This window comes from Anomaloglossus baeobatrachus, chromosome 3 (assembly GCF_048569485.1).
Source record: "Anomaloglossus baeobatrachus isolate aAnoBae1 chromosome 3, aAnoBae1.hap1, whole genome shotgun sequence".
Classification (NCBI taxonomy): domain Eukaryota; kingdom Metazoa; phylum Chordata; class Amphibia; order Anura; family Aromobatidae; genus Anomaloglossus; species Anomaloglossus baeobatrachus.
In genome coordinates, this window is record NC_134355.1 from 53,729,874 (window position 1) to 53,753,053 (window position 23,180).

The following is a 23,180-nucleotide window of genomic DNA, read 5'->3' on the forward strand; positions in this document are numbered from 1 at the left end:
GCAGCTCCTGGGCTGCATTCTAGAAAGGTTCCTCTTGCTACTGTCCCCCCTGTCAGACCTAAATAACAACTTTATAAAATATTACCTTTTGGTATGCTAATGAGCTTTGCAGGCCACGTGGGCGGGCTGTATTGCGTCCGTTATTACCCCTCCTGCCGCTGTTCCCCGTCCCCCAGTGTTGATTGACAGATGAGGCTGCCGCTCTCATTTTACTCAGTGCTCCTGAAGTCTCGCGCATGCCCAGTGGCAGTATCGCGGGACTGAGCACAGTTCAAATTGCGAGCGCCGGTGATCGTATTGCGCAGGCGCGAGATTATGGGTGGGTACTTGAATGATGCTGGTGATGACAATTTCATCACCAGCGTCATCCAAATAGCCGCCCATAATATCGCACATGCGTAATAACATCACCGGCGCTCGCAATTTGAAAACAGTGCTGTCCAGCGATAGTGCCACTGCGCATGCACGAGATTATGGGCGGCTACTTGGATGACACTAGTGATGACAATGTCATCACTAGCGTCATCCAAGTAGCCGCCCATAATCTTGCGCATGGCCAGTGGCAGTATCTCGTGACTGAGCACAGTTCAAATTGCGAGCGCCGGTGATCGTATTGCGCAGGCGCGAGATTATGGACGGGTACTTGGATGACGTTAGTGATGACAATGTCACAATGAGCAGCGGCATCATCTGTCAATCAACACCGGGGGACGGTGAACAGCGGCAGGAGGGGGAATAACGGACGCAATACAGCCCGCCCACGTGGCCAGCAAAGCTCATTAGCATACCAAAAGGTAATATTTTATAAAGTGTTTATTTAGGTCTGACAGGGGGGACAGTAGCAAGATGAATCTTTACAGAATGCAGCCCAGGAGCTGCAGAAGGGGATTCTTTTAGTTTAATAGCGAAAATTCTGGTGACAGGTTCCCTTTAAGTGTCGCCTTTATGGCCAATGCTTCAAAAGTATTAACATCAAACATTTTGTCACCAGCGTACTTGGAAAAACAAGAATAATAATATACATCAGAAATAATAATCATTACAGGTCAGGAGACTAAGTTTTCGATGGTGGTCTTGTCATTGCTTATTTAAGTGACTTTATTGCATCTTTTCCCTATACCTTAAACTAAAAAGAGCAGGTGGGTTTCAAAGAAAGCCACCTGAAAAATGACTGTCTTAGGCCTGAAACACACATCCGTTAAACACGTGCGTGTTTGTTCCGTTTCCGTATATACCGGAGACACGGACAAACATGCACCAATGTTAATCTATGTTTGAGGTCACACGTGCGTTATTTCATAATGTCTGTGTCCGTGATCCGTATGTGTTTCCGTTTTGCACGGAAGCATGTCCGTTTTCTGCACGAACACGGACACACAGACACCATGAAAGTCAATGGTTATGTGCGCACATGTACGTGACACAGATGCATTTCCGTATGCTCCGTGTACATTTTGTGCTTTTTTCTAGCGATGTCGGTCATTCTTTCTTTTCCTGTGTATGTCGGTCAATCTCCCTCAGTCCGTCGGTCGGCTTCTCTCTGTCTGTCCCTCTCTCTGTCTGTCGGTCAGCCTCCCCCCTCTCTCATACTTACCGATCCCTGATCACCGGCGCAGCGCTGCAGAGCGTTCACACTGCTCCGGAGGCTTTTACTATTTTGAAAAAGCCGGCCGCTCATTAATTAATCTCGTATTCCCTGCTTTCCCCGCCCACCAGCGCCTATGATTGGTTGCAGTGAGACACGCCCCCACGCTGAGTGACAGCTGTCTCACTGCAACCAATCACAGCCGCCGGTGGGCGGCTCTATAATGTGCAGTAAAAAAATAAATAATTAATTTAAAAAAACGACCTGCGTTCCCTCCCATTTTGATACCAGCCAGGGTAAAGTCACACGGCTGAAGGCTGATATTCTCAGGATGGGGAGCTCCACGTTATGGGGAGCCCCCCACCCTAACAATATCAGCCAGCAGCCGCCCAGAAATGCAGCATACATTAGATGTGACAGTTCTGGAACTCTACCCAGCTCTTCCCGAATTGCCCTGGTGCGTTGGCAATCGGGGTAATAAGGAGTTAATGGCAGCCCATAGCTGACAATAAGTCCTAGATTAATCATGGCTGGCGTCTCCCCGAGATACCTTCCATGATTAATCTGTAAGTTACAGTAAATAAAAACACACAACGAAAAATCCTTTATTTTCAATAAAAAACAATAACAAATACCCTCGTTCACCAATTTATTAAGCCCCAAATACCCATCCATGTCCGGCATAATCCACGGAAGTCCCGCGTTGCTTCCAGCTCTGCTACATGAAGGTGACAGGAGCGGCAGAAGAACACTGCCGCTCCTGTCAGCTCCACACAGCAACTGAGGTGAGCCGCGTGATCAGCTGTGCTGTCACTGAGGTTACTCGCGGCCACCGCTGGATCCTCCAACTGTGACAGCAAGTTGCCCGAGTGACATTGATGAAGTCACAGGTGAGATGCGGTCACGGGGGGTGGACTCAAGCTAGCCGCGGGTAACCTGAGTGACGGCAGCGCTAATCGCGCTGCTCACTGCAGTCACTCAGGGGGTTAGCGGTCACCGGTGAGTCCTGCACGGGTGAACGCTAATCAGGATGCGACACAGACAGAGCCGCGGTATGACAATGAAGTCGGGTTAAGTTCACCAGAGTTCATTCTCAGCGTGCGACTCTGTCTGCTGTCTGCGGGTATGTATCAATCACATTTTACATCACACACGGAACATTACACACGGAAAACACACTCACACGTCAGTTACAAATCTCACGCACACACGGGCATTACACACGCACACGCAGGTAGCATACGCCGTTCACACAAATGCCACGTGGACCATAAAAACGGACATAAAAACGTATCATTGACCTGAAAAACGGCCTGTATTACACGTGCGTGCATTTTCACGGATGTGTGTTTCATGCCTTAGGCTGTGTGCACATGATGCAGTTTTGTAAAGTTTTTTCTTGCAGATTTTTGCAAATCTTGAAGTGTTGTGAACACGTTCAAGTTTTTTCCCCTGCAGATTTGGGTGCAGAAAAAAATCCATAGCATTTCAATTCTTTCTGCGTTTTTTCACCAGTGAAAGCAATGGAAAAAAAAGCATAAAAAATCGCAGTAGATCATGGCAAAACCGCACCTATTTCCCATAGCGTTTTTCATGCCAGAACATGCAGATTTGGTTGCAGAATGTGTGCAACGTGTGCACATAGCCTTACTTTTTTTTAACCTCTTCATAGTTTAGGAACCCAGTAGATTATGGGAAGTAACAGCAGACTGCACAAAAGACTGTTGTTTTACAGTTCTGTACGCTGTTAATTTTTTGCTGTAGTTTAGTGATGCTTTTTCATGCGGGTTCAAGATGGAACCACCCTGGAAAAGACACTGTGTGCACATACCCTTAAAAATGAGTAAGAAGAGGGGTTTTTTTCTAGCAGTTTGTAGCTCTTTTCAGGAGAATTTTGGAGAGTATCTGCAGAGGTGTATCTAGGCTTTCCAGCACCCGGGGCAAGAATTCAGTCCCCCCCCCCCAAGCAATTTGGGTGGTCGTCATGTGACCAATCACTCATATGTGATTTGCACACTTACAGTCGCGTGGTAACGAGCTTCTCTTAATAATTCTCTCAATGTTCAATGAGAAACGTATGAAGAAAAGCTAATTGTCACATGCAAGGTATGAAAATCGCATATGAGTGGAGTGGCCATGTGGTGACCAGCGAGCAGAGCTGAATTGTGACAGTGGGTATATTACACGCTGTTAGAACGGAGGATACTACACAGGGTGGCTCAGTGGTTAGCACTGTGGTCTTGCAGCGCTGGGGTCCTGGGTTCAAATCCCACCAAGGACACCATCTACAAGGAGTTTGTATGTTCTCCCCATGTTTGTGTGGGTTTTCTCCGGTTTCCTCCCACACTTGAAAGACATACAGATAGGGACTCTAGATTGTGAGCCCCAATGGGGACAGTGTTGCCAATGTATGTAAAGCGCTGTAGAATTAATAGCGCTATGTAAATGAATAAAATTATTATTATTACTTAATTTTGTAATTAAAGGGATTGTCCAGATTAGAGATGAAAATCTGCAGTGACTCTCTTCGTGACTTCAGGCTTTTGAATTCTTACAATGCATGCTCTGCACACTTTTAGGATTCTCCGGTGCCAGTGACGAGAATGGACGATCATGTGAGCACAAGTGTGAGATTTGTACACTTCTGGTCACATTCTGGTTTGATGTGTCCAGCCTCAGTCAATTCATTTTCATTGAGCATGTCTGTTCAGCACATGAGCACGTCTATGTAAATCGCATACTTGCAGCTTCATAACCTCCCACTGTCACTGCCGCCAGCAGAGAATCCTGACAGCGTGCAGTGTGCACACTGTGAGAATTCAGAAGGCTGCAATCACAGAGTGACACACAGAGTGACTGGAGGCTCATCACAAACTTGGACAACCCCTTTAATGCTCCTAACATAAATAAAAACATAGTAACCCTTAACTTGTCAGACGGCACACAACTTTATTAAAGAGATTGTCCACTACTTTAACACTGAAGACCTTTCCTTAGGATAGGTCACCAATGTCTGACTGGCCGGGGTCCGGAACCTGGCAACCCCGCCTATTCCCTATGTCGCGGGCGGAGGAGGGGACGCAGCGCTCTCCCACTACTCGGGTCCGGCTGCCGCTGCTGCCGCGGCCTGCTGCTGCTCGGTGGCTCGAGCGATGGGCCGGATCCCGGGGACTCGAGCGGCGCTCCTCGCCCGTGAGTGAAAGGGGATTGGTTTTTGGGATAGTTTATTGTCCGTGACGCCACCCACGGTTGTGGTGATTGTGTGGACACCACCGCTGCTCTGTATGGGGATCCCGGGAGCGGTGACAGGGAGCAGCAAAGTTGTTAGTTCTCCCCTCCGTGGGTAGGGGGTGGTCGTCCCGGGGCCCAGTGATGAGGTGAGGGGTGCTGGATGGCAGGGCCGGTGCAGGGCTTGATAGGGTGCATGGACGCGGGGGCAGCGCTGTGCCTGACGGCACTGTGGTACTCACTCAGCCTGAGACGGTGACACAGTTCTCGGTAAAACACACGGCTGGAAAGACGGCTCCCACAAACGGCTGCTGTTGCTTTTCCCCGGTAGTTGACGGTGACGGTCTCTGTCCCTGCACCTAAATGAATGTTGGTAGCGATGGGTTCCCACCGGTAACCCGCTCCCCGGCTTGGATATCGGGCCGGAGGAGCCCCACTTTGCCCGCAGGCGCTGGCCCTGAGAAACTGGTGCCTTGGCGGTGGCGGTGTCTCTCCACTATGGTTGGACTGTTGCCTTCAATCGGGACTTATGTGTTGGGAGACCCAGGAGGTCCCCTTCACTGACGGATTTGGCAAATTCACGGCGACTCCTAGCCTTGCCGGGATCCGAAAGGCCCCTGCCAATGGTGCTGGCTGCTCTTCGTATACCGCTCCGGTACTGCCGGGCCACCACACATCCACGGTCCTTTCGGCAACCTCTGAGTAGCCTCTCCTGCCAACAGTCACTGCTGTCTGCTGACCTTGCTGTCTCAGTCCGGGGCACATACCCGGACCAACTTCAGGCTCTCTAACTGTCACTTTTCTCTTCACTTTTTCTCTCTTACTAGCTCCTCTACCACTTCCTTCTCCTTCACTTCCCTAGCTTCTCTGTCTGGTTTCCCGCCTCCAGGACTGTGAACTCCTCGGTGGGCGGAGCCAACCGCCTGACCCACCCCCTGGTGTGAACATCAGCCCCTGGAGGAAGGCAACAAGGATTTTGGGTTAGCTTCGGTGTACCTATCCGGGGTGTAGGGTGTGGTGGTGTCTTGACCTGTGACCCCTGGCTTGCCCAGGGCGTCACACCTACTCTAGGTGCCGGTGGTGTCAGGTGGCCGGAAGTGCTCAGTTCTGGATCTGCTCCATCTTCTGATAGTGGCAGCAGGTTCCTATTAAAATCAATGAGGTGGATGTGCAGTACTCGGCCGCGGACACCATCAGAGGACGGAGCAGATCCAGAAATAAGCATTTCCGGCCATCTGCACCATGATCAGCTGATCAGTGGTGGTCCCATTGCTCTCACATCAGAAGCAATGCGCAAGTGGGACCAAGGCCTAATGATGGGACATAGTCAGTATCACAAATAAACATTTACATTCAGGAACCTTATAGATGATGTTGCCTCTGAGTCGTTTCTTTCTATTCACCTTGTCCTGACGTCATGATGACTTTTTTCACATTCACAGCTCGTCTCTGCAGATTTCCATTTTTTCCGGTCTTCTGCATCACATCCCATCACGATGCCCCTAAAATAGCAGAATGATTATAATACTCCTATTTAAAAATGCCTGCCCTACGCTGTACCCCAGAATAAATAATGGCCCCTCAGTGTGTTCTCTACCCAAAATATGACTAACACACTGCCCCTCTTATCTTACATGCCCCACACACTCCCTCTCCTTTCCATACTACTCTTCACACTGTGCTCTCACTGTATCACCCTATACTGCCCAGTCTTTATACTGTGCCCTCTCATCCCACCCCCTCCTCGCTATGGCCTCACACTGTCCTCCAATTCTGCCCCCTCTCCATACCACATCCGTCCACTACCCAGTCTCTATTCTGTGCCCCCTCACATTTTTCTCGTCCCTTACTGTCTTCCTTACTACCTCCTGCGTGTCCATATACTTTTCCACCTCACTCTCCATCCTGCCCACTTGCTCCTCATACCATGTCACTCTTTATTCTGTGCCCTCAAAATTTCTTTCCCATTTTCTCCTTATACCATGTCTGTATACGTCACCCCTCCCTCTCCCCATACGCCACCCCTCCCTCTCCCCATACATAACCATGTATCCTCCCTCTCCCCATACACCACCTCGCATCCTCCCTCTCCCCATACACCACCCCGCATCCTCCCTCTCCCCATACACCACCCCGCATCCTCCCTCTCCCCATACACCACCCCGCATCCTCCCTCTCCCCATACACCACCCCGCATCCTCCCTCTCCCCATACACCACCCCGCATCCTCCCTCTCCCCATACACCACCCCGCATCCTCCCCCCTCCCCATACACCACCCCGCATCCTCTCACTCCCCATACACCACCCCGCATCCTCCCTCTCCCCATACATCACCCCGCATCCTCCCTCTCCCCATACATCACCCCTCATCATTTCTCTCCCCATACATCACCCCTCATCATGTCTCTCCCCATACATCATCCCTCATCATTTCTCTCCCCATACATCACCCCTCATCATTTCTCTCCCCATACATCACCCCTCATCATTTCTTTCCCCATACATTACCCCTCATAATTTCTCTCCCCATACATCACCTCTCATCATTTCTCTCCCCATACATCACCCCTCATGATTTCTCTCCCCATACTGTGCCCAAAGATGCTTCCCCCTCCCCAACCTCTCTTCCCACCATACTGTCAAAAGATCGTTCCCCCTCACCCCTACTGTGTCTATAGATACTGCTCCCTTCCCATCCTCTCTCCTCCATACTGTCTTTAGATACTGCCCTCTCCCCAACCTCTATCCCCTCATAATGTGCCCACTAATAGTTCCCTCTCCCCACCCTCTGTCCTCCCATTCCGTGTGCATAGATCCGTGTCTTCAGCTCCACAGTGGAGCACTTATCAGCACTCTCTGCCGCCTCTGCGTTGCAGGCCTGACTTCCGGGTCAGCAGTGTGATCAGCTGACCTGATCACATGACAGCCGTCGCTCTGACCCGGAAGTCAGCGCCGGCGTCACCGCTCCAATTGTCCTCGCGTCTGACAGATACATGGACAATTGAGCAGTGGGAGCCGCGCACTGCAAATTCTATGAGTGCGGCTCTCAGCGTGACAGCTGCGCTCAGAGAATGGCGGTTCCCACTGCAGAGCGGCAACGCAGGCTGCATCAGGAAGCCTGAAAATGCCCCCTTACAGTTGCGCCAGGGGTAGATGCCCCGCCAGCCCCCCCCTAGATATGCCTCTGGTATCTGTAACGCCGTGGAAAACCAGGTATAGGTACATGTAGGCCCCTGCATAACACACTTCCCACACAGGGAAAGCAGCCGACCTGAAACCCTAGTCATCCCCCCTTAGGGTAGGACAGACACACCAGTGGGTGGGACCAGGCGGTTGGGGAATGCCCACCTAGGGGTCTAGAGAACCCGAGGCAGGAAAACAGTTAGTTCAAGATTAGGCTTTGAAGTTGACAGGCGTCAGGGTTGGAGCCCTGACGTACTGGCTAGGTGGCAGATGGTAGCCAAAGTCTGCAGGAGACGGGAAGACTGCTTCTGGAGATCCGAGGTGGACCGGGGCAGGGTTGTAGCCCGCCGGTACCGACACCGGAGAACTGACCCGGAAACCGTGTGCACAGAGGGGGTACTTGGACCCTGAAGCCAGGAGCGGCACCGACGGCTTAGCTAATTAACCAATTGAGGGCAAGATTTTAGGTCCTGTCCCAACCTAAGTCCCGAAAAGTAGACAACCACCCACCGAGAGGGATAGGGCTACCGCCAGGGCCCGTAGATCCCAAGGGTCAGCGTCAGACGGGCACGGCTCCCAACCATAGGACTGGGAGTGGACTCCCGTGTTTCAAACCAGGAAGTCCTACCTACAACACACCGAGTGCAGAGGACAGAGACTTTGATTACCAGCCCGGTTGTGGTATCAGATACACCCGTCTGCGGCAGCCGGCCACCATCACCTTGGTTTACCACAGGACTTGTGTGCTTTATTCGACCGTGAGTAACATCCCCGACCTGGCCGGGTGCGCCGGCCCCTGCAATCACCATCCTCAGCACAGAGACACTGGACCCTGGGGCCACCATCCCTACCCACGGAGGAGTTAACATCCAGATGCTATCCCATCGCCCCCGGGTACCCCGCAACGGCAGCGGTGGTGCTACATCTCACCACACACCATGGGTGGCGTCACAGACATTCTACAACATATCCCATATAAATACGTCCCCCATTTATTCGGAGTGTCCGCGCGACCCCCGGGTCCGGAGAACCCCTCGAGCCGTACCGTAGATCCGGATCCGATCAGCACCAGCTGCTGGCACGGGGGCGGCACATATCTGCTGCAAAAAAAAAAGGTACATAGTATTTTGAGTTTGCAGGGTCCTCAGATATAATTCCAGTGCAAGTTGTGTATCATACTGTATGATTTAACCCTCTCTTTCTCTCTCTTTGTTCTGATCATAGGACTGAGGCTGGAAAATATGCTATTTATTGCCAGCGCTGTGTTGAAAGAACCCAACAAAATGGGGATCGTGAAGCTAAACCTTCCCGGATGGAAATTCTCTCAATTCTCTTACGGAACCCATATCACCATTCCTTGCCGTTCAGTATTCCTGTGCACTTCATGAACGGCACATATCAGGTAACATCACTCTAGAACAATATGTATGTGAAAATGATATAAACAGTATCTAGACTCCAGATATGTGGGATGTAAACTAAAACTAGGTCCTCAAGCAGGAGGCCATGCTTCACGTTTGTGCTTTGTGCATGTTCAGTACCAATTTTTCAATAGATTTTTACATCAAACTCTTCCATATACAGTAAGTGAATGAATCCGTGGCAAAAAAAAGTGTCTCTGCCAGGCACTCCTTTGTCCTATATCTGCTGGGGGAAAGTTACCCACATACACATTAGATTTTCAGCTGAGCCCACCAATGTTGCTGGGTTCGGCCAATTATTAGGACCTTAAAAACATAAGAGTTTGAGGCTTCTGGAGGACAAACAGTTGAGCTTAAATTTCAGAGTATGTGACCTTGAGGTTTTACTTTTATTTGTAGGTATAATTATTGATATATTCTGCTTATGGTTAAACTTTAGATAAAGCTCCTTATTGATTATAGGTGGTGGGATTTGATGCATCCACACCGGTAGAAGAATTCCTCTGCACACTTAACCAAGACATCGGTATGAGGAGCCCGGCACAGTCTGGATTTGCTTTATTTACAGATGATCCATCGGGAAAGGACCTTGAGCATTGTCTACAAGGAAACATTAAGGTGCAGAAATACTGGGTATTACAAGAAATCCAAAATGCAGCACAAGCTTTTGCACGGCAAATCGCTACCCGTGGCGCACAATATCGCTTACACCCGTCACACGGACTTACCTTCCCTGCAACGTCGCTCTGGCCGGTGAACCACCTCCTTTCTAAGGGGGCGGTTTGGCGGCGTCACAGCGACTTCACACGGCAGCCGTCCAATAGAAGTGGAGGGGCGGAGATGAGCGGGACGTAACATCCCGCCCACCGCCTTCCTTCCGCATTGCCGCAGGTAAGGAGATGTTCGTCGTTCCTGTGGTGTCACATATAACGATGTGTGGTGGCGCAGGAATGACGAACAACATCGCATCTGCAGCAGCAACGACATTTTGAAACGGAGTGACGTGTCAACGATCAACGATTTTGGACGTTTTTGCAATCATTGATCGTCGCTCCTTGGTATCACACGCTGCGATGTCGCTAACGGCGCTAGATGTGCGTCACTAACGACGTGACCCTGACAATATATCGTTAGTGATGTCGCTGCGTGTAAAGCAACCTTAGGCCCGTTTCACACGTCAGTGAAAAACACAGACGTTTTTCACTGGCGTGTAAAACACGCACATGTCCCTGCGTGTGCCATGAATCTCGGCACACGTGGGTTGTCTAAGTGCAATCCGGGCTCCGTTCTCCGTGGCCCGTGATTGCACTTAGAAATCAACTCACCTGTGCGCGCTCCCGCTCTCCATGGTGCTGAATCCTCCCGCGGTGCAGCATCCGGCCGGCGCTGACCCCCGCAGCAGCTGCTTCCGGGTCGGTTGTGTCACGCATAATGAATATACGCAACAGTAATCAGCCGGGAGAACGGGCTGCAGAGGACATCGCTGGACGCCGGGTGAGTTAAAATGTTTTTTATTTTAAAAGCATGTTTTTTTCTGGCACGTGTTTCACGGACCGCACCACTGTGTGGTCCGTGGGACATCAGTGATGCCAGAAAAAAATGGACATGTCTCCGTGCAGCAAACACGCACACGCGGGTACGCCGCACGGAGACACGTGCAGTGAAAAATCACTGACGTGTGAGCAGACCCATTCATTATAATGGGTCTGCGTATGTCAGTGATTCTGGTACGTTTAAAAAAAAGCACAAACGTACCAGAATCACTGACGTGTGAAAGGGGCCTCAAGGAAACATTGATTTTACCTTGATAGTCACTTCTGCAGCTTGTTATTACACCTTGCTTCCATCAACTTGAATGGGAGTGAACTGTATTACCAGGCATATTTGCTGCAAAATATACATAGATGGGCCTGGTGAAAGGGACGCAGCACTTGCTGAAGCGCTGCAGACCCTGCAATCAGCTGAACAGGATCCATCTCCAATCGATATCTGATATCTGTGTTTTTGTTTTCCAATCTTAATTTTAGTATGCATAGAGCCCATTAGGGACTTTCTATTCCAATTTTCAGAAAAAAAACCCCTTTCATATATTATAGAATAATTAAATAAGTAACCCCTCTATTATCTGTACCCTTGAGCCACATCAATGAGGGCATCTATCCGTGAAGAAAGCTGATTTCTACAAGCAGTCATGTTAAGCAGTATCCAATTATTTCAAGTGACGCTACAGTGGATGAGAAGTGATCAGATTTTACACTCATTTTATTCCCACTGCCCACCTGAGTATTAAGTTTTTTGTTTCTTTAAAATTCACCATACGTTTCCAGAAATATGGGCCTTTTTATTTGGTGCTAATTTTTATGCTCTTTATTAGGGGGCGGTACCTACAGCTTAAGACCTGCCCCTGAGGATCCTGTAAGCTCATAAAAATTAGCACAAAATATATATAGTCTCATATCTCTGGAAGCAAAAAAAAAATGGAATACTCAAGGGAGTAGTGATAATAATTCGGAATGAAATATGGACAGTTTTGACCTGGTGATAGAGCTTTTCTATTACTTTGATATTGATGACCTCTTAAAGGTCGGCCAGTCATAAAAATGGTCATCCTTGTAACACCAGAGCAGCCTAAGTTTGCCAGAACAGGAGCCGCCCTTACAGAAGGAGATATCTATCACATCCAGGAGCCCCAATAATGAATATAGACAGTGGTTGTCTTTATAAGAATAAGAAGGGGTTTATAAAGGCATTAGGTGGAGGGCATTATTTTTTCCTATGATTTCTATATACGCCTCAAGACTTCACCTCACTTTCTTGTCATTACCAGATTTGTGACATCATTTCTAAGTGGGAGCAGGCATCCAAGGAGCAGCTGCCTGGGAAATGTGATGGTACCCGGACTGTAAGGCTGACATATAAAAACAGGTGCGGGATCTCATTCGCCTTTAAGGGGGATTTAGAATTTTTTTTTTTTATTATTATTATTATTATTATTATTATTATTATTATTTACTTAAATGCAAGTATTCAGTTTTAATAATAATTTTTTTCTATTGGGTTTCATTAAAAATTTTACATACTTTGCTATCTGTAGCCTCTGTGTTGTACTATTTATTGCTGGCTGGAAAATTAGTTAAAGGGAACCTGTCACTAGATTTGTCCCCTATAAGTTACGGCCATCACCACTGAGCTCTTATATGCAGCATTTCAGAATATTGTATATAAGAGCCCAGGCTGCTCTGTATAACGTAAAAAACATTTTTATAATACTCACCTAAGGGTTGGTCCGGTCCGATGGGTGTCGCTACTCTCCAATCTGGCACCTCCTCTCTGCGGTGTTAGCCATCCTCCTTCTACTAGACTTGTTGTGGATGACATATCCTACATCATCCACACTAGCCAGTAGAGTTGAGCGATGTTCGAGGCTCGAGGTTCGCCAATTTCATGTTCGAGTGATTTTGTGGGGTGTTTGAGCTCGAACTCGAGCTTTTTGCTAAAAGCTCGACAGTTCGAGTTAGGTTTGAGAACGGTTCGATCAACAAAAATGTGGCTTTTCACAGTAAGGCTATGTGCACACGTTGCTATCTGCATGCGTCCTGCGTCCCCAGCACAATCCCTCTCTCTTTCCTACTCACCGATCACGGGCGTCTCGCTGCATGGCTGTCAGAAATCTGCGGTGTCTTTTCCTCTTTAGAAAATGGCTGCCGCTTCATTATTCAATCAGGTATTCCATGCTTTCCCCGCCCACCGGCGCCCATGATTGGTTGCAGTCAGACATGCCCCCACAATGAGTGACAGCTGTCTCACTGCAACCAATCACAGCCGCCAGCGGGCGGGTCTATATCGTGCAGTAAAATAAATAAATAATAAAAAAAATGCGGTTCCCCCCATATTTGATACCAGCCAGGATAAAGCCGCATGGCTGGAGGCTGGGATTGTCAGGATGGAGAGCGCCACGGTATGGGGAGCCCACCACCCTAATAATATCACCCAGCAGCCGCCCGGAATTACTGCATCCATTAGATGCGACAGTCCCGGGACTCCACCCGGCTCATCCCGAATTGCCCTGGTGCGGTGGCAATCGGGGTAATAATGAGTTTAATCATGCCAGGCGTCGCCCCGAGATACCTTCCATGATTAAACTGAAAGTGAAAGTAAATAAATACACACAGCGAAAAATACTTTATTTGGAATAAAAGACAAAAAAAACACCCTCTTTTACCAGTTTATGAATCCCCAAATACACATCCAGGTCCGACGTAATCCACACGACACTGTCAGCTCTGCTACAGAACACGAGTATTCTGTATCAGCTCCACGTAGCAATGAAGTGAATTGCGCGGTCAGCAGAGCTCAGTGTAAAGAGCGATCGCCTAAGAAGCATAACTTCACGAGTTCTAGTCCCGGTCCCGGTAAAGAATTGAATTTATTTTCTTTTATATTTTTCATTTTAAATTATAATTATTATATATTTATAATTTAATTTAATTATGCACTGAGGGGAGGAGCTGGACATCAGCTGTGAGCCATGGGACACACCTCTAAAATCGGTGCAGTTCACGGAATGAGGCTGCATTGCTCTCTCCTCTCTCTCTCTCTCTCTCTCTCTCTGTCTCTCTCTCTCTTTTTCTCTCTCACTTTTTCTCTCTCTCTCTTTCTCTCTCTCTTCTCTCTCTTTCTCTCTCTCTATCCTCTCTCCCTCCCTCTCTCCTTTCTCTCTCTTTTTCTCTCTCTCTTTCTCTCTCTCTCCACTCTCTTCTCTCTCTCTCTTTTTCTCTCTCTCTCCCTCTCTCACTCCTCTTTTTTTCTCTCTCCCTCTCTCTTTCGCTCTCTCTCCTTTCTCTCTCTTTTTCTCTCTCTCTTTTTCTCAGTCTCTTTTTTTCTCTTTTTCCCTCTCTCTCTCTCTCGCTCTCTCTCCTCTCTCTTCTCTTCCTCTTCTCTGTCTCTCTCGTCTCTCTCTTGCTTCTCTCTCTCTTCTCTCTATCTTCTCTATCCTCTCTCTCTCTTCTCTCCTCTCTCTTCTCTCCTCTCTCTTCTCTCTCTCTTTCTCTCTCCTCTCTCTTCTTTCTCTCTCTCTCCTCTCTCTTTTCTCTCTCTTTTCTCTAGCTTTTCTCTCTCTTTTCTCTCTTCTTTCTCTTTCTCTCTCTCAGACCTGGCGATGATCAGCTGATGCGTTCACCTGACGGAATCAGCTGACACTATAGGTCGAGCGGTGTGGCCGGCTTTTTACCGCCCGGCCGGCTAAACTATCAGCTGATGCTGTCGGACAGGAGTCTGCACTGAAGTGTGTAGTTTTTTTGGTTTTTTTTGCACTGATGCATCAGCTGATTGTATAAAAGCCGTTTATACAATCAGCTGCTGTGTCATGTGATTCAGGCCCTTGAACCTGACACATCATCTGATCGCTTTGTCTTCCAGCAAACCGATTAGATGATATTAGATCTGGATTGGACTGCGCGGGACCCTTGACCCAGGATTACTGCGGAGGGGGGTTCTTTATTTCAATAAAGATGGAGTCACTAATTGTGTTGTGTTTTATTTCTAATAAAAATATTTTTCTGTGTGTTGTGTTTTTTTTTATCTGTAGTAGAAATTCATGGTGGCCATGTCTAATATTGGTATGACACCATGAATTTCGGGCTTAGGGCCAGTTGATAATATACAGCTAGCCCTAACCCTATTATCACCCAGCGAGCCACCCGTCACCAGGGCAGCTGGTAGAGTTGGATACAGCGCCAGAAGATGGCGCTTCTATGAAAGCGGCATTTTCTGGGGCGGCTGTGGACTGCAATTCGCAGCATGGGTGCCCAGAAAGCTTGGGCACCCTGAGCTGCGGATTCCAATCCCCAGCTGCCTAGTTGTACCTGGCTGGACACAAAAATTGGGCGAAGCCAACGTCATTTTTTTTTTAATTATTTCATGAAATTCATGAAATAATTAAAAAAAAAAAGGGCTTCCCTATATTTTTGGTTCCCAGCCGGGTACAAAAAGGCAGATGGGGTTGGGGGCAGCCTGTAGCTGCCTGCTGTACCTGGCTAGCATACAAAAACATGGCAAAGCCCACATAATTTTTTGGGGGGCAAAAAACTCCTGCATACAGTTCTGGATGGAGTATGCTGAGCCTTGTAGTTCTGCAGCTGCTGGCTGTCTGTATGGAGGAGAGCAGACAGCAGCTGCAGAACGACAAGGCTCAGCATGTCTATTCACTAGTGTATGCAGGAGAGCAGACAGCAGCTGCAGAACTACAAGGCTCAGCATACTCCATCCAGAACTGTATGCAGGAGTTTTTTGCCCACCAAAAAAATGATGTAGGCTTCGCAATAATTTTGTATGCTAGCCAGGTACAGCAGGCAGGTACGGCTGCCCCCAACACCCAGCTGCCTATTTGTACCCGTCTGGGAACAAAAAAAATAGGGAAGCCATTTTTTTTAATTATTTCATGAAATAATTAAAAAAAAAAAATCGACATGAGCTTCGCTCCATTTTTGTGTCCAGCCAGGTACAACTAGGCAGCTGGGGATTGGAATCCGCAGCACAGGTTAGCCCGAGCTTTCTGGGCCCCTCTGCTGTGAATTGCAGTCCACAGCCGCCCCAGAAAATGGTGCTTTCATAGAAGCGCCATCATCTGGCACTGTATCCAACTCTTCCAGCTGCCCTGGTGACGGGTGGATTGCTGGGTAATAATGAGTTAATACTAGCTTTGTTTTACTAGCTAGTATTAAGTCAGAGATTCTTAATGTCAGGCAAGTTTGACCCGGCCATTAAGAATCTCAAATAAAGGGTTAAAAAAAAAAAAGACACCACACAGAGAAAAAATACTTTAACAGAAATAAATACACAGACACACTTAGAGACTCCATGTTCATTACTCCCTCGCATCCCTCCACGATCCATGGTCTTCTGTCTTCTTTCTCCTTCAACCCATGCAGCTCTGCTACATCAGACAGCGCTGCATGGGAGGAAGACGCTGCTGCTTCCCGTGCAGTCTATATCACTCAGTGGGTGAGCAGCAGCTGCGTGCTGTAAGCGCTGACGTCACCGCTGACAGATGCATTGCTATAGCAACGGTGATCTCCGTTATTGACCGGCTGTGGCAGCCGGTGAATAACGGAACGGGGAAGCAGAACGGGGAGCCGACCATGTGCCAGGGCATCTCGCCGGTGCATGGGGATGCACAAACGAGCATCGCGTACCAGAGAGATGCACTGATAGGACCTAGCAATGACGTCAAAGCCATGTGACCAGTCTGTAGCCAATGAGATAATAGACACATGACTGGTCACATGCGTTTTTTGACGTCACGAAAGGTCCTATCATCAGTGCTGGTTACCGGGAGGACACAGCGATTATCGGAAGGAAAAGCGGAGGGAGACAGAGTGCAGGACGTGTCGCGGGGACCTGTAAGTGTTATGGAAATGTTTATTAACTGTATGTGTACATTTATAATGTGTTTTTATGTGTTTCTGTTTGCCTGCCATTGGTTTCAATGGGGCTCGAGAGGTTTGTCGAACGATTTGTCGAACCGAACTCGAATGCGGCCTCCATTCGACGAACCAAACCGAACTCGAGCCTCTAGAGGCTCGCTCATCTCTACTAGCCAGCATTGTGGTTCTGAGCAGGCGCACTGTGATCTTCCCTGCTGAGGGCAGATCAAAGTACTGTAATGAGCAGGTGTGAGGAAAGGTTAAAGACTGTCCACGCATGCACAGTACAAAACAATGATCTGCCCTAAGCAGAGCAGATCAAGGTGCGCCTGCGAAGGACCGCAATGCTGGCCACTGTGGATAATGTGTGCATGTTCAAAAAAGAAGTGACAACATAAAGAGATTAAAACCAATTTTTATTGAAGTATAAGTTAAAATCATACAAAAAATACACTAGGCACTACCGGCACTTTAATTGCAATAGTCAGAAAATCTCTCTTGAAGCAACTCTGTTTGACATTTTTTATTCATATATATTTAATATAGGTGGTATTTATTTATTTATTTAACTTTCAAATTCCCATGAAATTTGTATATACGGGATTATTATGGAATAATAAATCTGATGTTCCGTCCATGACCCTTAACATTATATCCATCATCTAGCACTTTCCCTTGCTGTTTTTCTAGTGTATTTTTTGTATGATTTTAACTTATACTTCAATAAAAATTGGTTTTAATCTCTTTATGTTGTCACTTCTTCACATGTTCAAGGTTGTTTTCTACATTATACTGAAGTGCGGTTCTACTTAGGACTAAATGTTGAAAAACCACTGTGGATAATGTAAGATGCGTCATCCACAATGGCCTGGGTAGAAGGAGGACAGCGAATGCCGCAGAGAGGAGATGCTGGACCGGAAGGCAGTGACACCCATTGGACCGGACCACCTTTTAGGTGAGTATTATAAAAGTGATTTTTACGTTGTACAGAGTGGCCTCGGCTTTTATATACAGTATTCTAGAGTGCAGTATATAAGAGCTCACTGGTGGTGGCCACAGTTTATAGGGACCAAATCTAGTGACCGATTCCCTTTAACTGAGGATCCATGAATATGGTATAACTATCTGAGAGGAGAGGTTGTAACTCTTCTAGCTGTGTTTTCTTAGACCTCCTCAAAGTTGAATGTGCGGGAAAACAAAGAGCCTGTAAAAGCCAAATGGTGCAAATTTTTTAAGTAATTGCCTTTAAGTAATAAATATAAATAAATTAAAAAAAAAAAATATATATATATATATAATATGTTACATTATTTCTATGTAATGAAGATGGAAGACGTCACGATCACATCTTTGTAGCTAGTTGTAACTTTCTTCCTCTGTATTACAGGCTGAGTTTCGCCGTGCAGGTGCGCGGGGAGACGGAGAGAGAGAAACTGCTGTTAATGTACCAGACGAATGATAAAATAGTTAATGGCATATTTCCAGTAAATAAGGAGCTGGCGCTAGAGCTGGCTGCTCTGCTTGCCCAGGTAACCTCTGAGAAATTAACGGTGTATACCTTTTAATGCAATTTCCAAAGCAATTACTTTTAATGAAGCAGTCCGCTAATGTGCGGTACACTATTAACCACTAATTATACAATTTGACGTCCCAATGTAAAGATGGCTTCCCGAGGCGGATTAACCGTCCCTCCATATCTTAGTCTTTTTTTGTTTTTTTTCAGTCTATTGGAGGTGAATAACAGAGGTAAAAAGCCAAGGTAGCGGTAATGTGCCTAATGTATGGAATAATGGCAGTAAAGTGACTTTAGAAGAAAGAGACTCAAATCAGTATGGGCTCTTACATCAGCTCCTTTTCCTACGGAAAGTGTTTGTTTTTTTCTTTGGAGGATTTGCCATAAAGTGGCGTTTTGCATTAAGAAACTGGATGAAGGAAGGCACATCTCATAGGAAAGCCCCCCAAAAATGATTTAATATGGATTTAAATAAACAGTTTTGTTGACAGCTTCTCTTTATTCACCATTATCTCTACTTTACTTATTAAGGGGGTTGTCAAAGATTAAGATATTGATGACTTCTTAGGATATCTCATCAACATCACATAAGTGAGGGTCCGATCACCGAAGCCCCCACCGATCAGCTCTGCTTACAGCCCTTCCTCCTTTTTTTCCATCCCTTGCTGCGTTGTTCTGCTCCATGCACTTATTACTTCCAGCCTCCGCAACAGCTGCAAACAGCTGATTGTCAGGGGGTGCACGATGTTATATATTCACTGATCTGATATTGTTGGAAATATCCTTAGGATAGGCCATAGATTTCAAAGTACTGAACAACGAATTTAAGGCTCCTGTACAATTTAATATTGGCCTATTCAACAACCCTGGTTGACCATGTAATGAGTTTGGAGCCCTCCCAACTCTCCCGCAACACAGATGTCACAATCTGACTGCAGGATATTGAGGGACAGGGAGATCCTATATTGTTCCTCATGCTAGGGGACCCCAGGCTATCCCTGACCTCCAAATTACCCTTGAAGGTGGAGACGTCGGATTCCTGTGCCTTAAGGCCGCTTTACATGCTGCGACATCGTTAATGCGATGTCGTTGGAGTCACGGAATTTGTGACGCACATCCGGCTGCATTAGCAATGGCGTTGTGTGTGACACCTATGAGCGATTTTGAATCGTCGCAAAAAAGTTCAAAATCGCTCATCGGTGACATCCCCCCCTAATCTCGATTATCGTTGCTGCTGCAGTAACGATGTTGTTCCTCGTTCCTGCGGCAGCACTCATCGGTACGTGTGACACTGCAGGAACGAGGAACCTCTCCTTACCTGCGGCCGCCGCAATGAGGAAGGAAAGAGGTGGGCGGGATGTTACGTCCCGCTCATCTCCGCCCCTCCGCTTATATTGGGCGGCCGCTTAGTGACGTCGCTGTGACGCCGAACGAACCGCCCCCTTAGAAAGGAGGCGGTTCGCCGGTCACAGCGACATCGCTAGGCAGGTAAGTAGTGTGACAGGTCTGGGCGATGTCGTGCGCCACTGGCAGCGATATGCCCGTGTCGCACAACCGATGGGGGCGGGTACCCATGCTAGCGATATCGGTACCGATATCACAGCGAGTAAAGTGACCTTTACTGTTCTCCTGACCAATTCTAATCTGTTACCCCCCATGGAAGTAAAGGGTAGGAGTGTAATGGATACACAGATTAAGATAGACAGAGGAAAACCAAAACTCAGACACACTGCAAACTCACAGGAATTAACAGTAAAAGATAAAGGAGAAAAGCAAGCGCTGGATGGCAACAATAAAAAGACAACAAGGGTTAACACCACAACCACTCACAGCAATAATGCACAACAACCACCAGTAAGTTTGAATCACAACACCTCACCAAACCATAGGTATAGGTAAGCTATAGCTGGCATTAATGGAATAATCCAGCCAGCATATATAGGACGGGAGTGAATGTGACTGGCTCCCCCACAGCATGTGATCAAAGAGACTAAGAAACAGCCCAGCTGAGATTAAAGGCCCTGTCAGACACAGAGATAAATCTTTGGCAGATCTGTGGCAGATCTGTGGTTGCAGTGAAATTGTGGACAATCAGTGCCAGGTTTGTGGCTGTGTACAAATGGAACAATATGTCCATGATTTCACTGCAACCACAGATCTGCCAAAGGTGTGTGTGTGTGTGTGTGTGTGTGTGTGTGTGTGTGTGTGTGTGTGTGTGTGTGTGTGTGAGAGACTGGGCCTTAAGTCTTGATATCCTGCCTAAGTCTGTGTGTCATAGCCCGGGTCTCCCTGCGCTGATCACAGATATTAGAGAAGTTATTAGGTAGTGGCTGGAATCTGTAGTTTCCATGGATCCTTATGCTGCCATGATAGTTGGCGATGGCTGCAAAAGTCTCCTGGTGACAACAGATCGTGGGAAAAGAAGGATTAGACATGTTGAATTGTGTCGCCCACTCTTTTTTTACATCCTGAAGATACCACCACAGATGTCTGGTAGCGCCTTACTCCACTCTCCTCATTGAGATCACATACACGCTCAGCTGAACTGAATGTGCATGTGTTGGGAGAAAAAAGGTGAAATACAGCAGCTGTCACTTTAGACAAGCAATTGGCCAATAGCTTTTGAAAGAGTTTGGGCACCTTTATACCGACCCCTGGAGCATCTCGGCAGGCTTCTCGAGGCTGATGTACGTGTGCTCTAGTATGTTGTGGCAGATAATAGATCATGCCTAAAAAATGTTTTGTATGTTTTGCAACTTTTTTTCCCATGGCACTTTTTTTAGACAGTTCTCAAAACTATTAGGCAATACAGGGCCATTTACCAGCCAATTCCTTAATACTTAGCCTACTATTCTTCTCACTACTATCATAGTAGCCCTATAATAAGGGTTGAAGGTGATGACTACCATGGAAAATCTTTCTAGAGTAATAAAGATTGAGCATAGCCAAGACCAAGCTCCTTCACTACTCAATCATCCAGTTCTTGAGACCAGAAGCCACCTGCATCTTCCGAACTGGAATTAGCTCTATGTATTGTGTCACACCGCTTGATTTACACAGCAGTCTGGCAATCAACAGGATAACTTTACGGTATTGCCCAGTATCATGAGATGGACACATGCTTGAATTTCTCGATTCACTCATTTTGGGTTTTCTGCAGGTGGAAAGCGGAGACTTTGAACGACCCCTCCAGGCTACAGCTAGTCAACTGAAGTCCAACCAGACATTAAGGCAAACACTGGAAAAATTTTATCCAAAGAGGTACAGAGCGGATTGTACAGAGGAGCAGTTACGGTAGGTGCTTCAAATTCATAGTCTACATGGGAACATATGCTGTGGATTCAATTTGTCCAAGTAACACTTATAGGGAATCATTTTGGATTGTCTTTCCACTTATCTTTCTGTTTGAGCATCTTCCACCTATCGCAATCCAACTCCTACACTATTCCCATTAGATGTTCCCTGTCTCTTCATGGGGGAAGGTATCCAGCTCTTGTTTAGAAGGGCTTGAATCCGCTCATACCGGGATGTTCCAACATTTGTAATTTCATTATGATGTATGTTTTTCTTAGGTTCTGTTTACATCATGTTTGGGTCACATATTTGTGATTATGTTGGGGGTTCTGATTGTAACCCTGAAAAAAGGGATGTGAATGTGTCGCCAATGGAGTAGTTCAGTATAATGAGGCTGGTAGATTCACTTTGTCCTCCATTCTGGTGGTGTCTTCTTTGATTTGCTTGGTAGACTACGCTATTGTGTCCACCTAAAAACATTGACATCATCAGAATGGGGGCAGATGAAGCACAAAGTGACTCCGTCTGCCTCATTATAGTGAATGGCTCCATTCATGCTTTGTTTGGGACACATCCGAATCTTCAAGAATCCAGATGGAAGGCCTGATGGCATCACAAACGTGATGTGACCAGGCCCCTTAGACATTCCCCAAAAAAGTTTTCCCTTCTTATAAATACTAGTGAAAGCTATATGGTTTCATGATTGGTGGTTGGTGTTGGTCAAGGATGGGCTCATGTCTGACTGGTGCACAGCTCTGTTCATGCCTGCCACCCTCCGAGATACGAGGTGAAAACTTATATTGCTTTACATTTTACTCCAGGCAGCTTCACCAACGCCTGGCAACAAGATGGATGGCTCTCCGAGGCCATAGCACTTCAGACTGCGTGCGGATATATCTTACAGTTGCAAGAAAGTGGACATTCTTTGGTGCTACTCTTTTTACAGCAAAAGTAAGAAATACAATATTTCAATTTTAACGAATCAAAACAGATCAAATGTTTTCAAAATTAGTAATTTCATAAATTAACGTCACATTTTTATTTTTGCTGCTTTCCCAGAATACCTAGTGAATGAGCTGATGAATGCCATGTCTGACAATTATTGGTGTGGATAATAATAGCTTGTACAGGGGTCCATTGCTATCTGTGTCTGCCTGTTAGGCCTCGCTGACACTAGTATATGAAACAATGTCCCAATTCTCATACTGAAAAGTGGGATGAGTGTCTGGCATATGTCCTCATCATTCCCAACTACCATTACCCCGATTGCCACAGCACCAGGGCAATCGGGTTGAGCCAGGTAAAGCACCAGGATTCGCACAGCTAATGTGATGTGCCACTTCTGGGGCGGTTGTGGGCTGCTATTTTTAGGCTGGGGAGGTCCCAATAACCATGGACCTTCTCAGCCTGATAATACCAGCCCCCAGCTGTCTGCTTTACCTAGGCTGGTTATCAAAAATACAGGGGACCCCACGCCGTTCTTTTAATTAAGTATTTATTTGTTAGGTTAAATAAGGCTAAATACCCTTT

At 47.0% G+C, this 23,180-nt stretch overlaps 1 protein-coding gene across 1 annotated transcript in view; it reads left to right on the plus strand.

Annotated features, from left to right (window-relative positions):
• Positions 1-23,180, plus strand: part of PLEKHH2 (pleckstrin homology, MyTH4 and FERM domain containing H2) — a 239,776-nt gene that overhangs the window by 200,307 nt on the left and 16,289 nt on the right. Inside the window, exons 22-27 of the mRNA XM_075339186.1 lie at positions 9,223-9,400; positions 9,882-10,037; positions 12,247-12,344; positions 18,231-18,372; positions 21,517-21,650; positions 22,472-22,601. Of these exons, the coding sequence (XP_075195301.1) occupies positions 9,223-9,400; positions 9,882-10,037; positions 12,247-12,344; positions 18,231-18,372; positions 21,517-21,650; positions 22,472-22,601 (838 nt within the window). The remainder of the gene's footprint in view (positions 1-9,222; positions 9,401-9,881; positions 10,038-12,246; positions 12,345-18,230; positions 18,373-21,516; positions 21,651-22,471; positions 22,602-23,180) is intronic.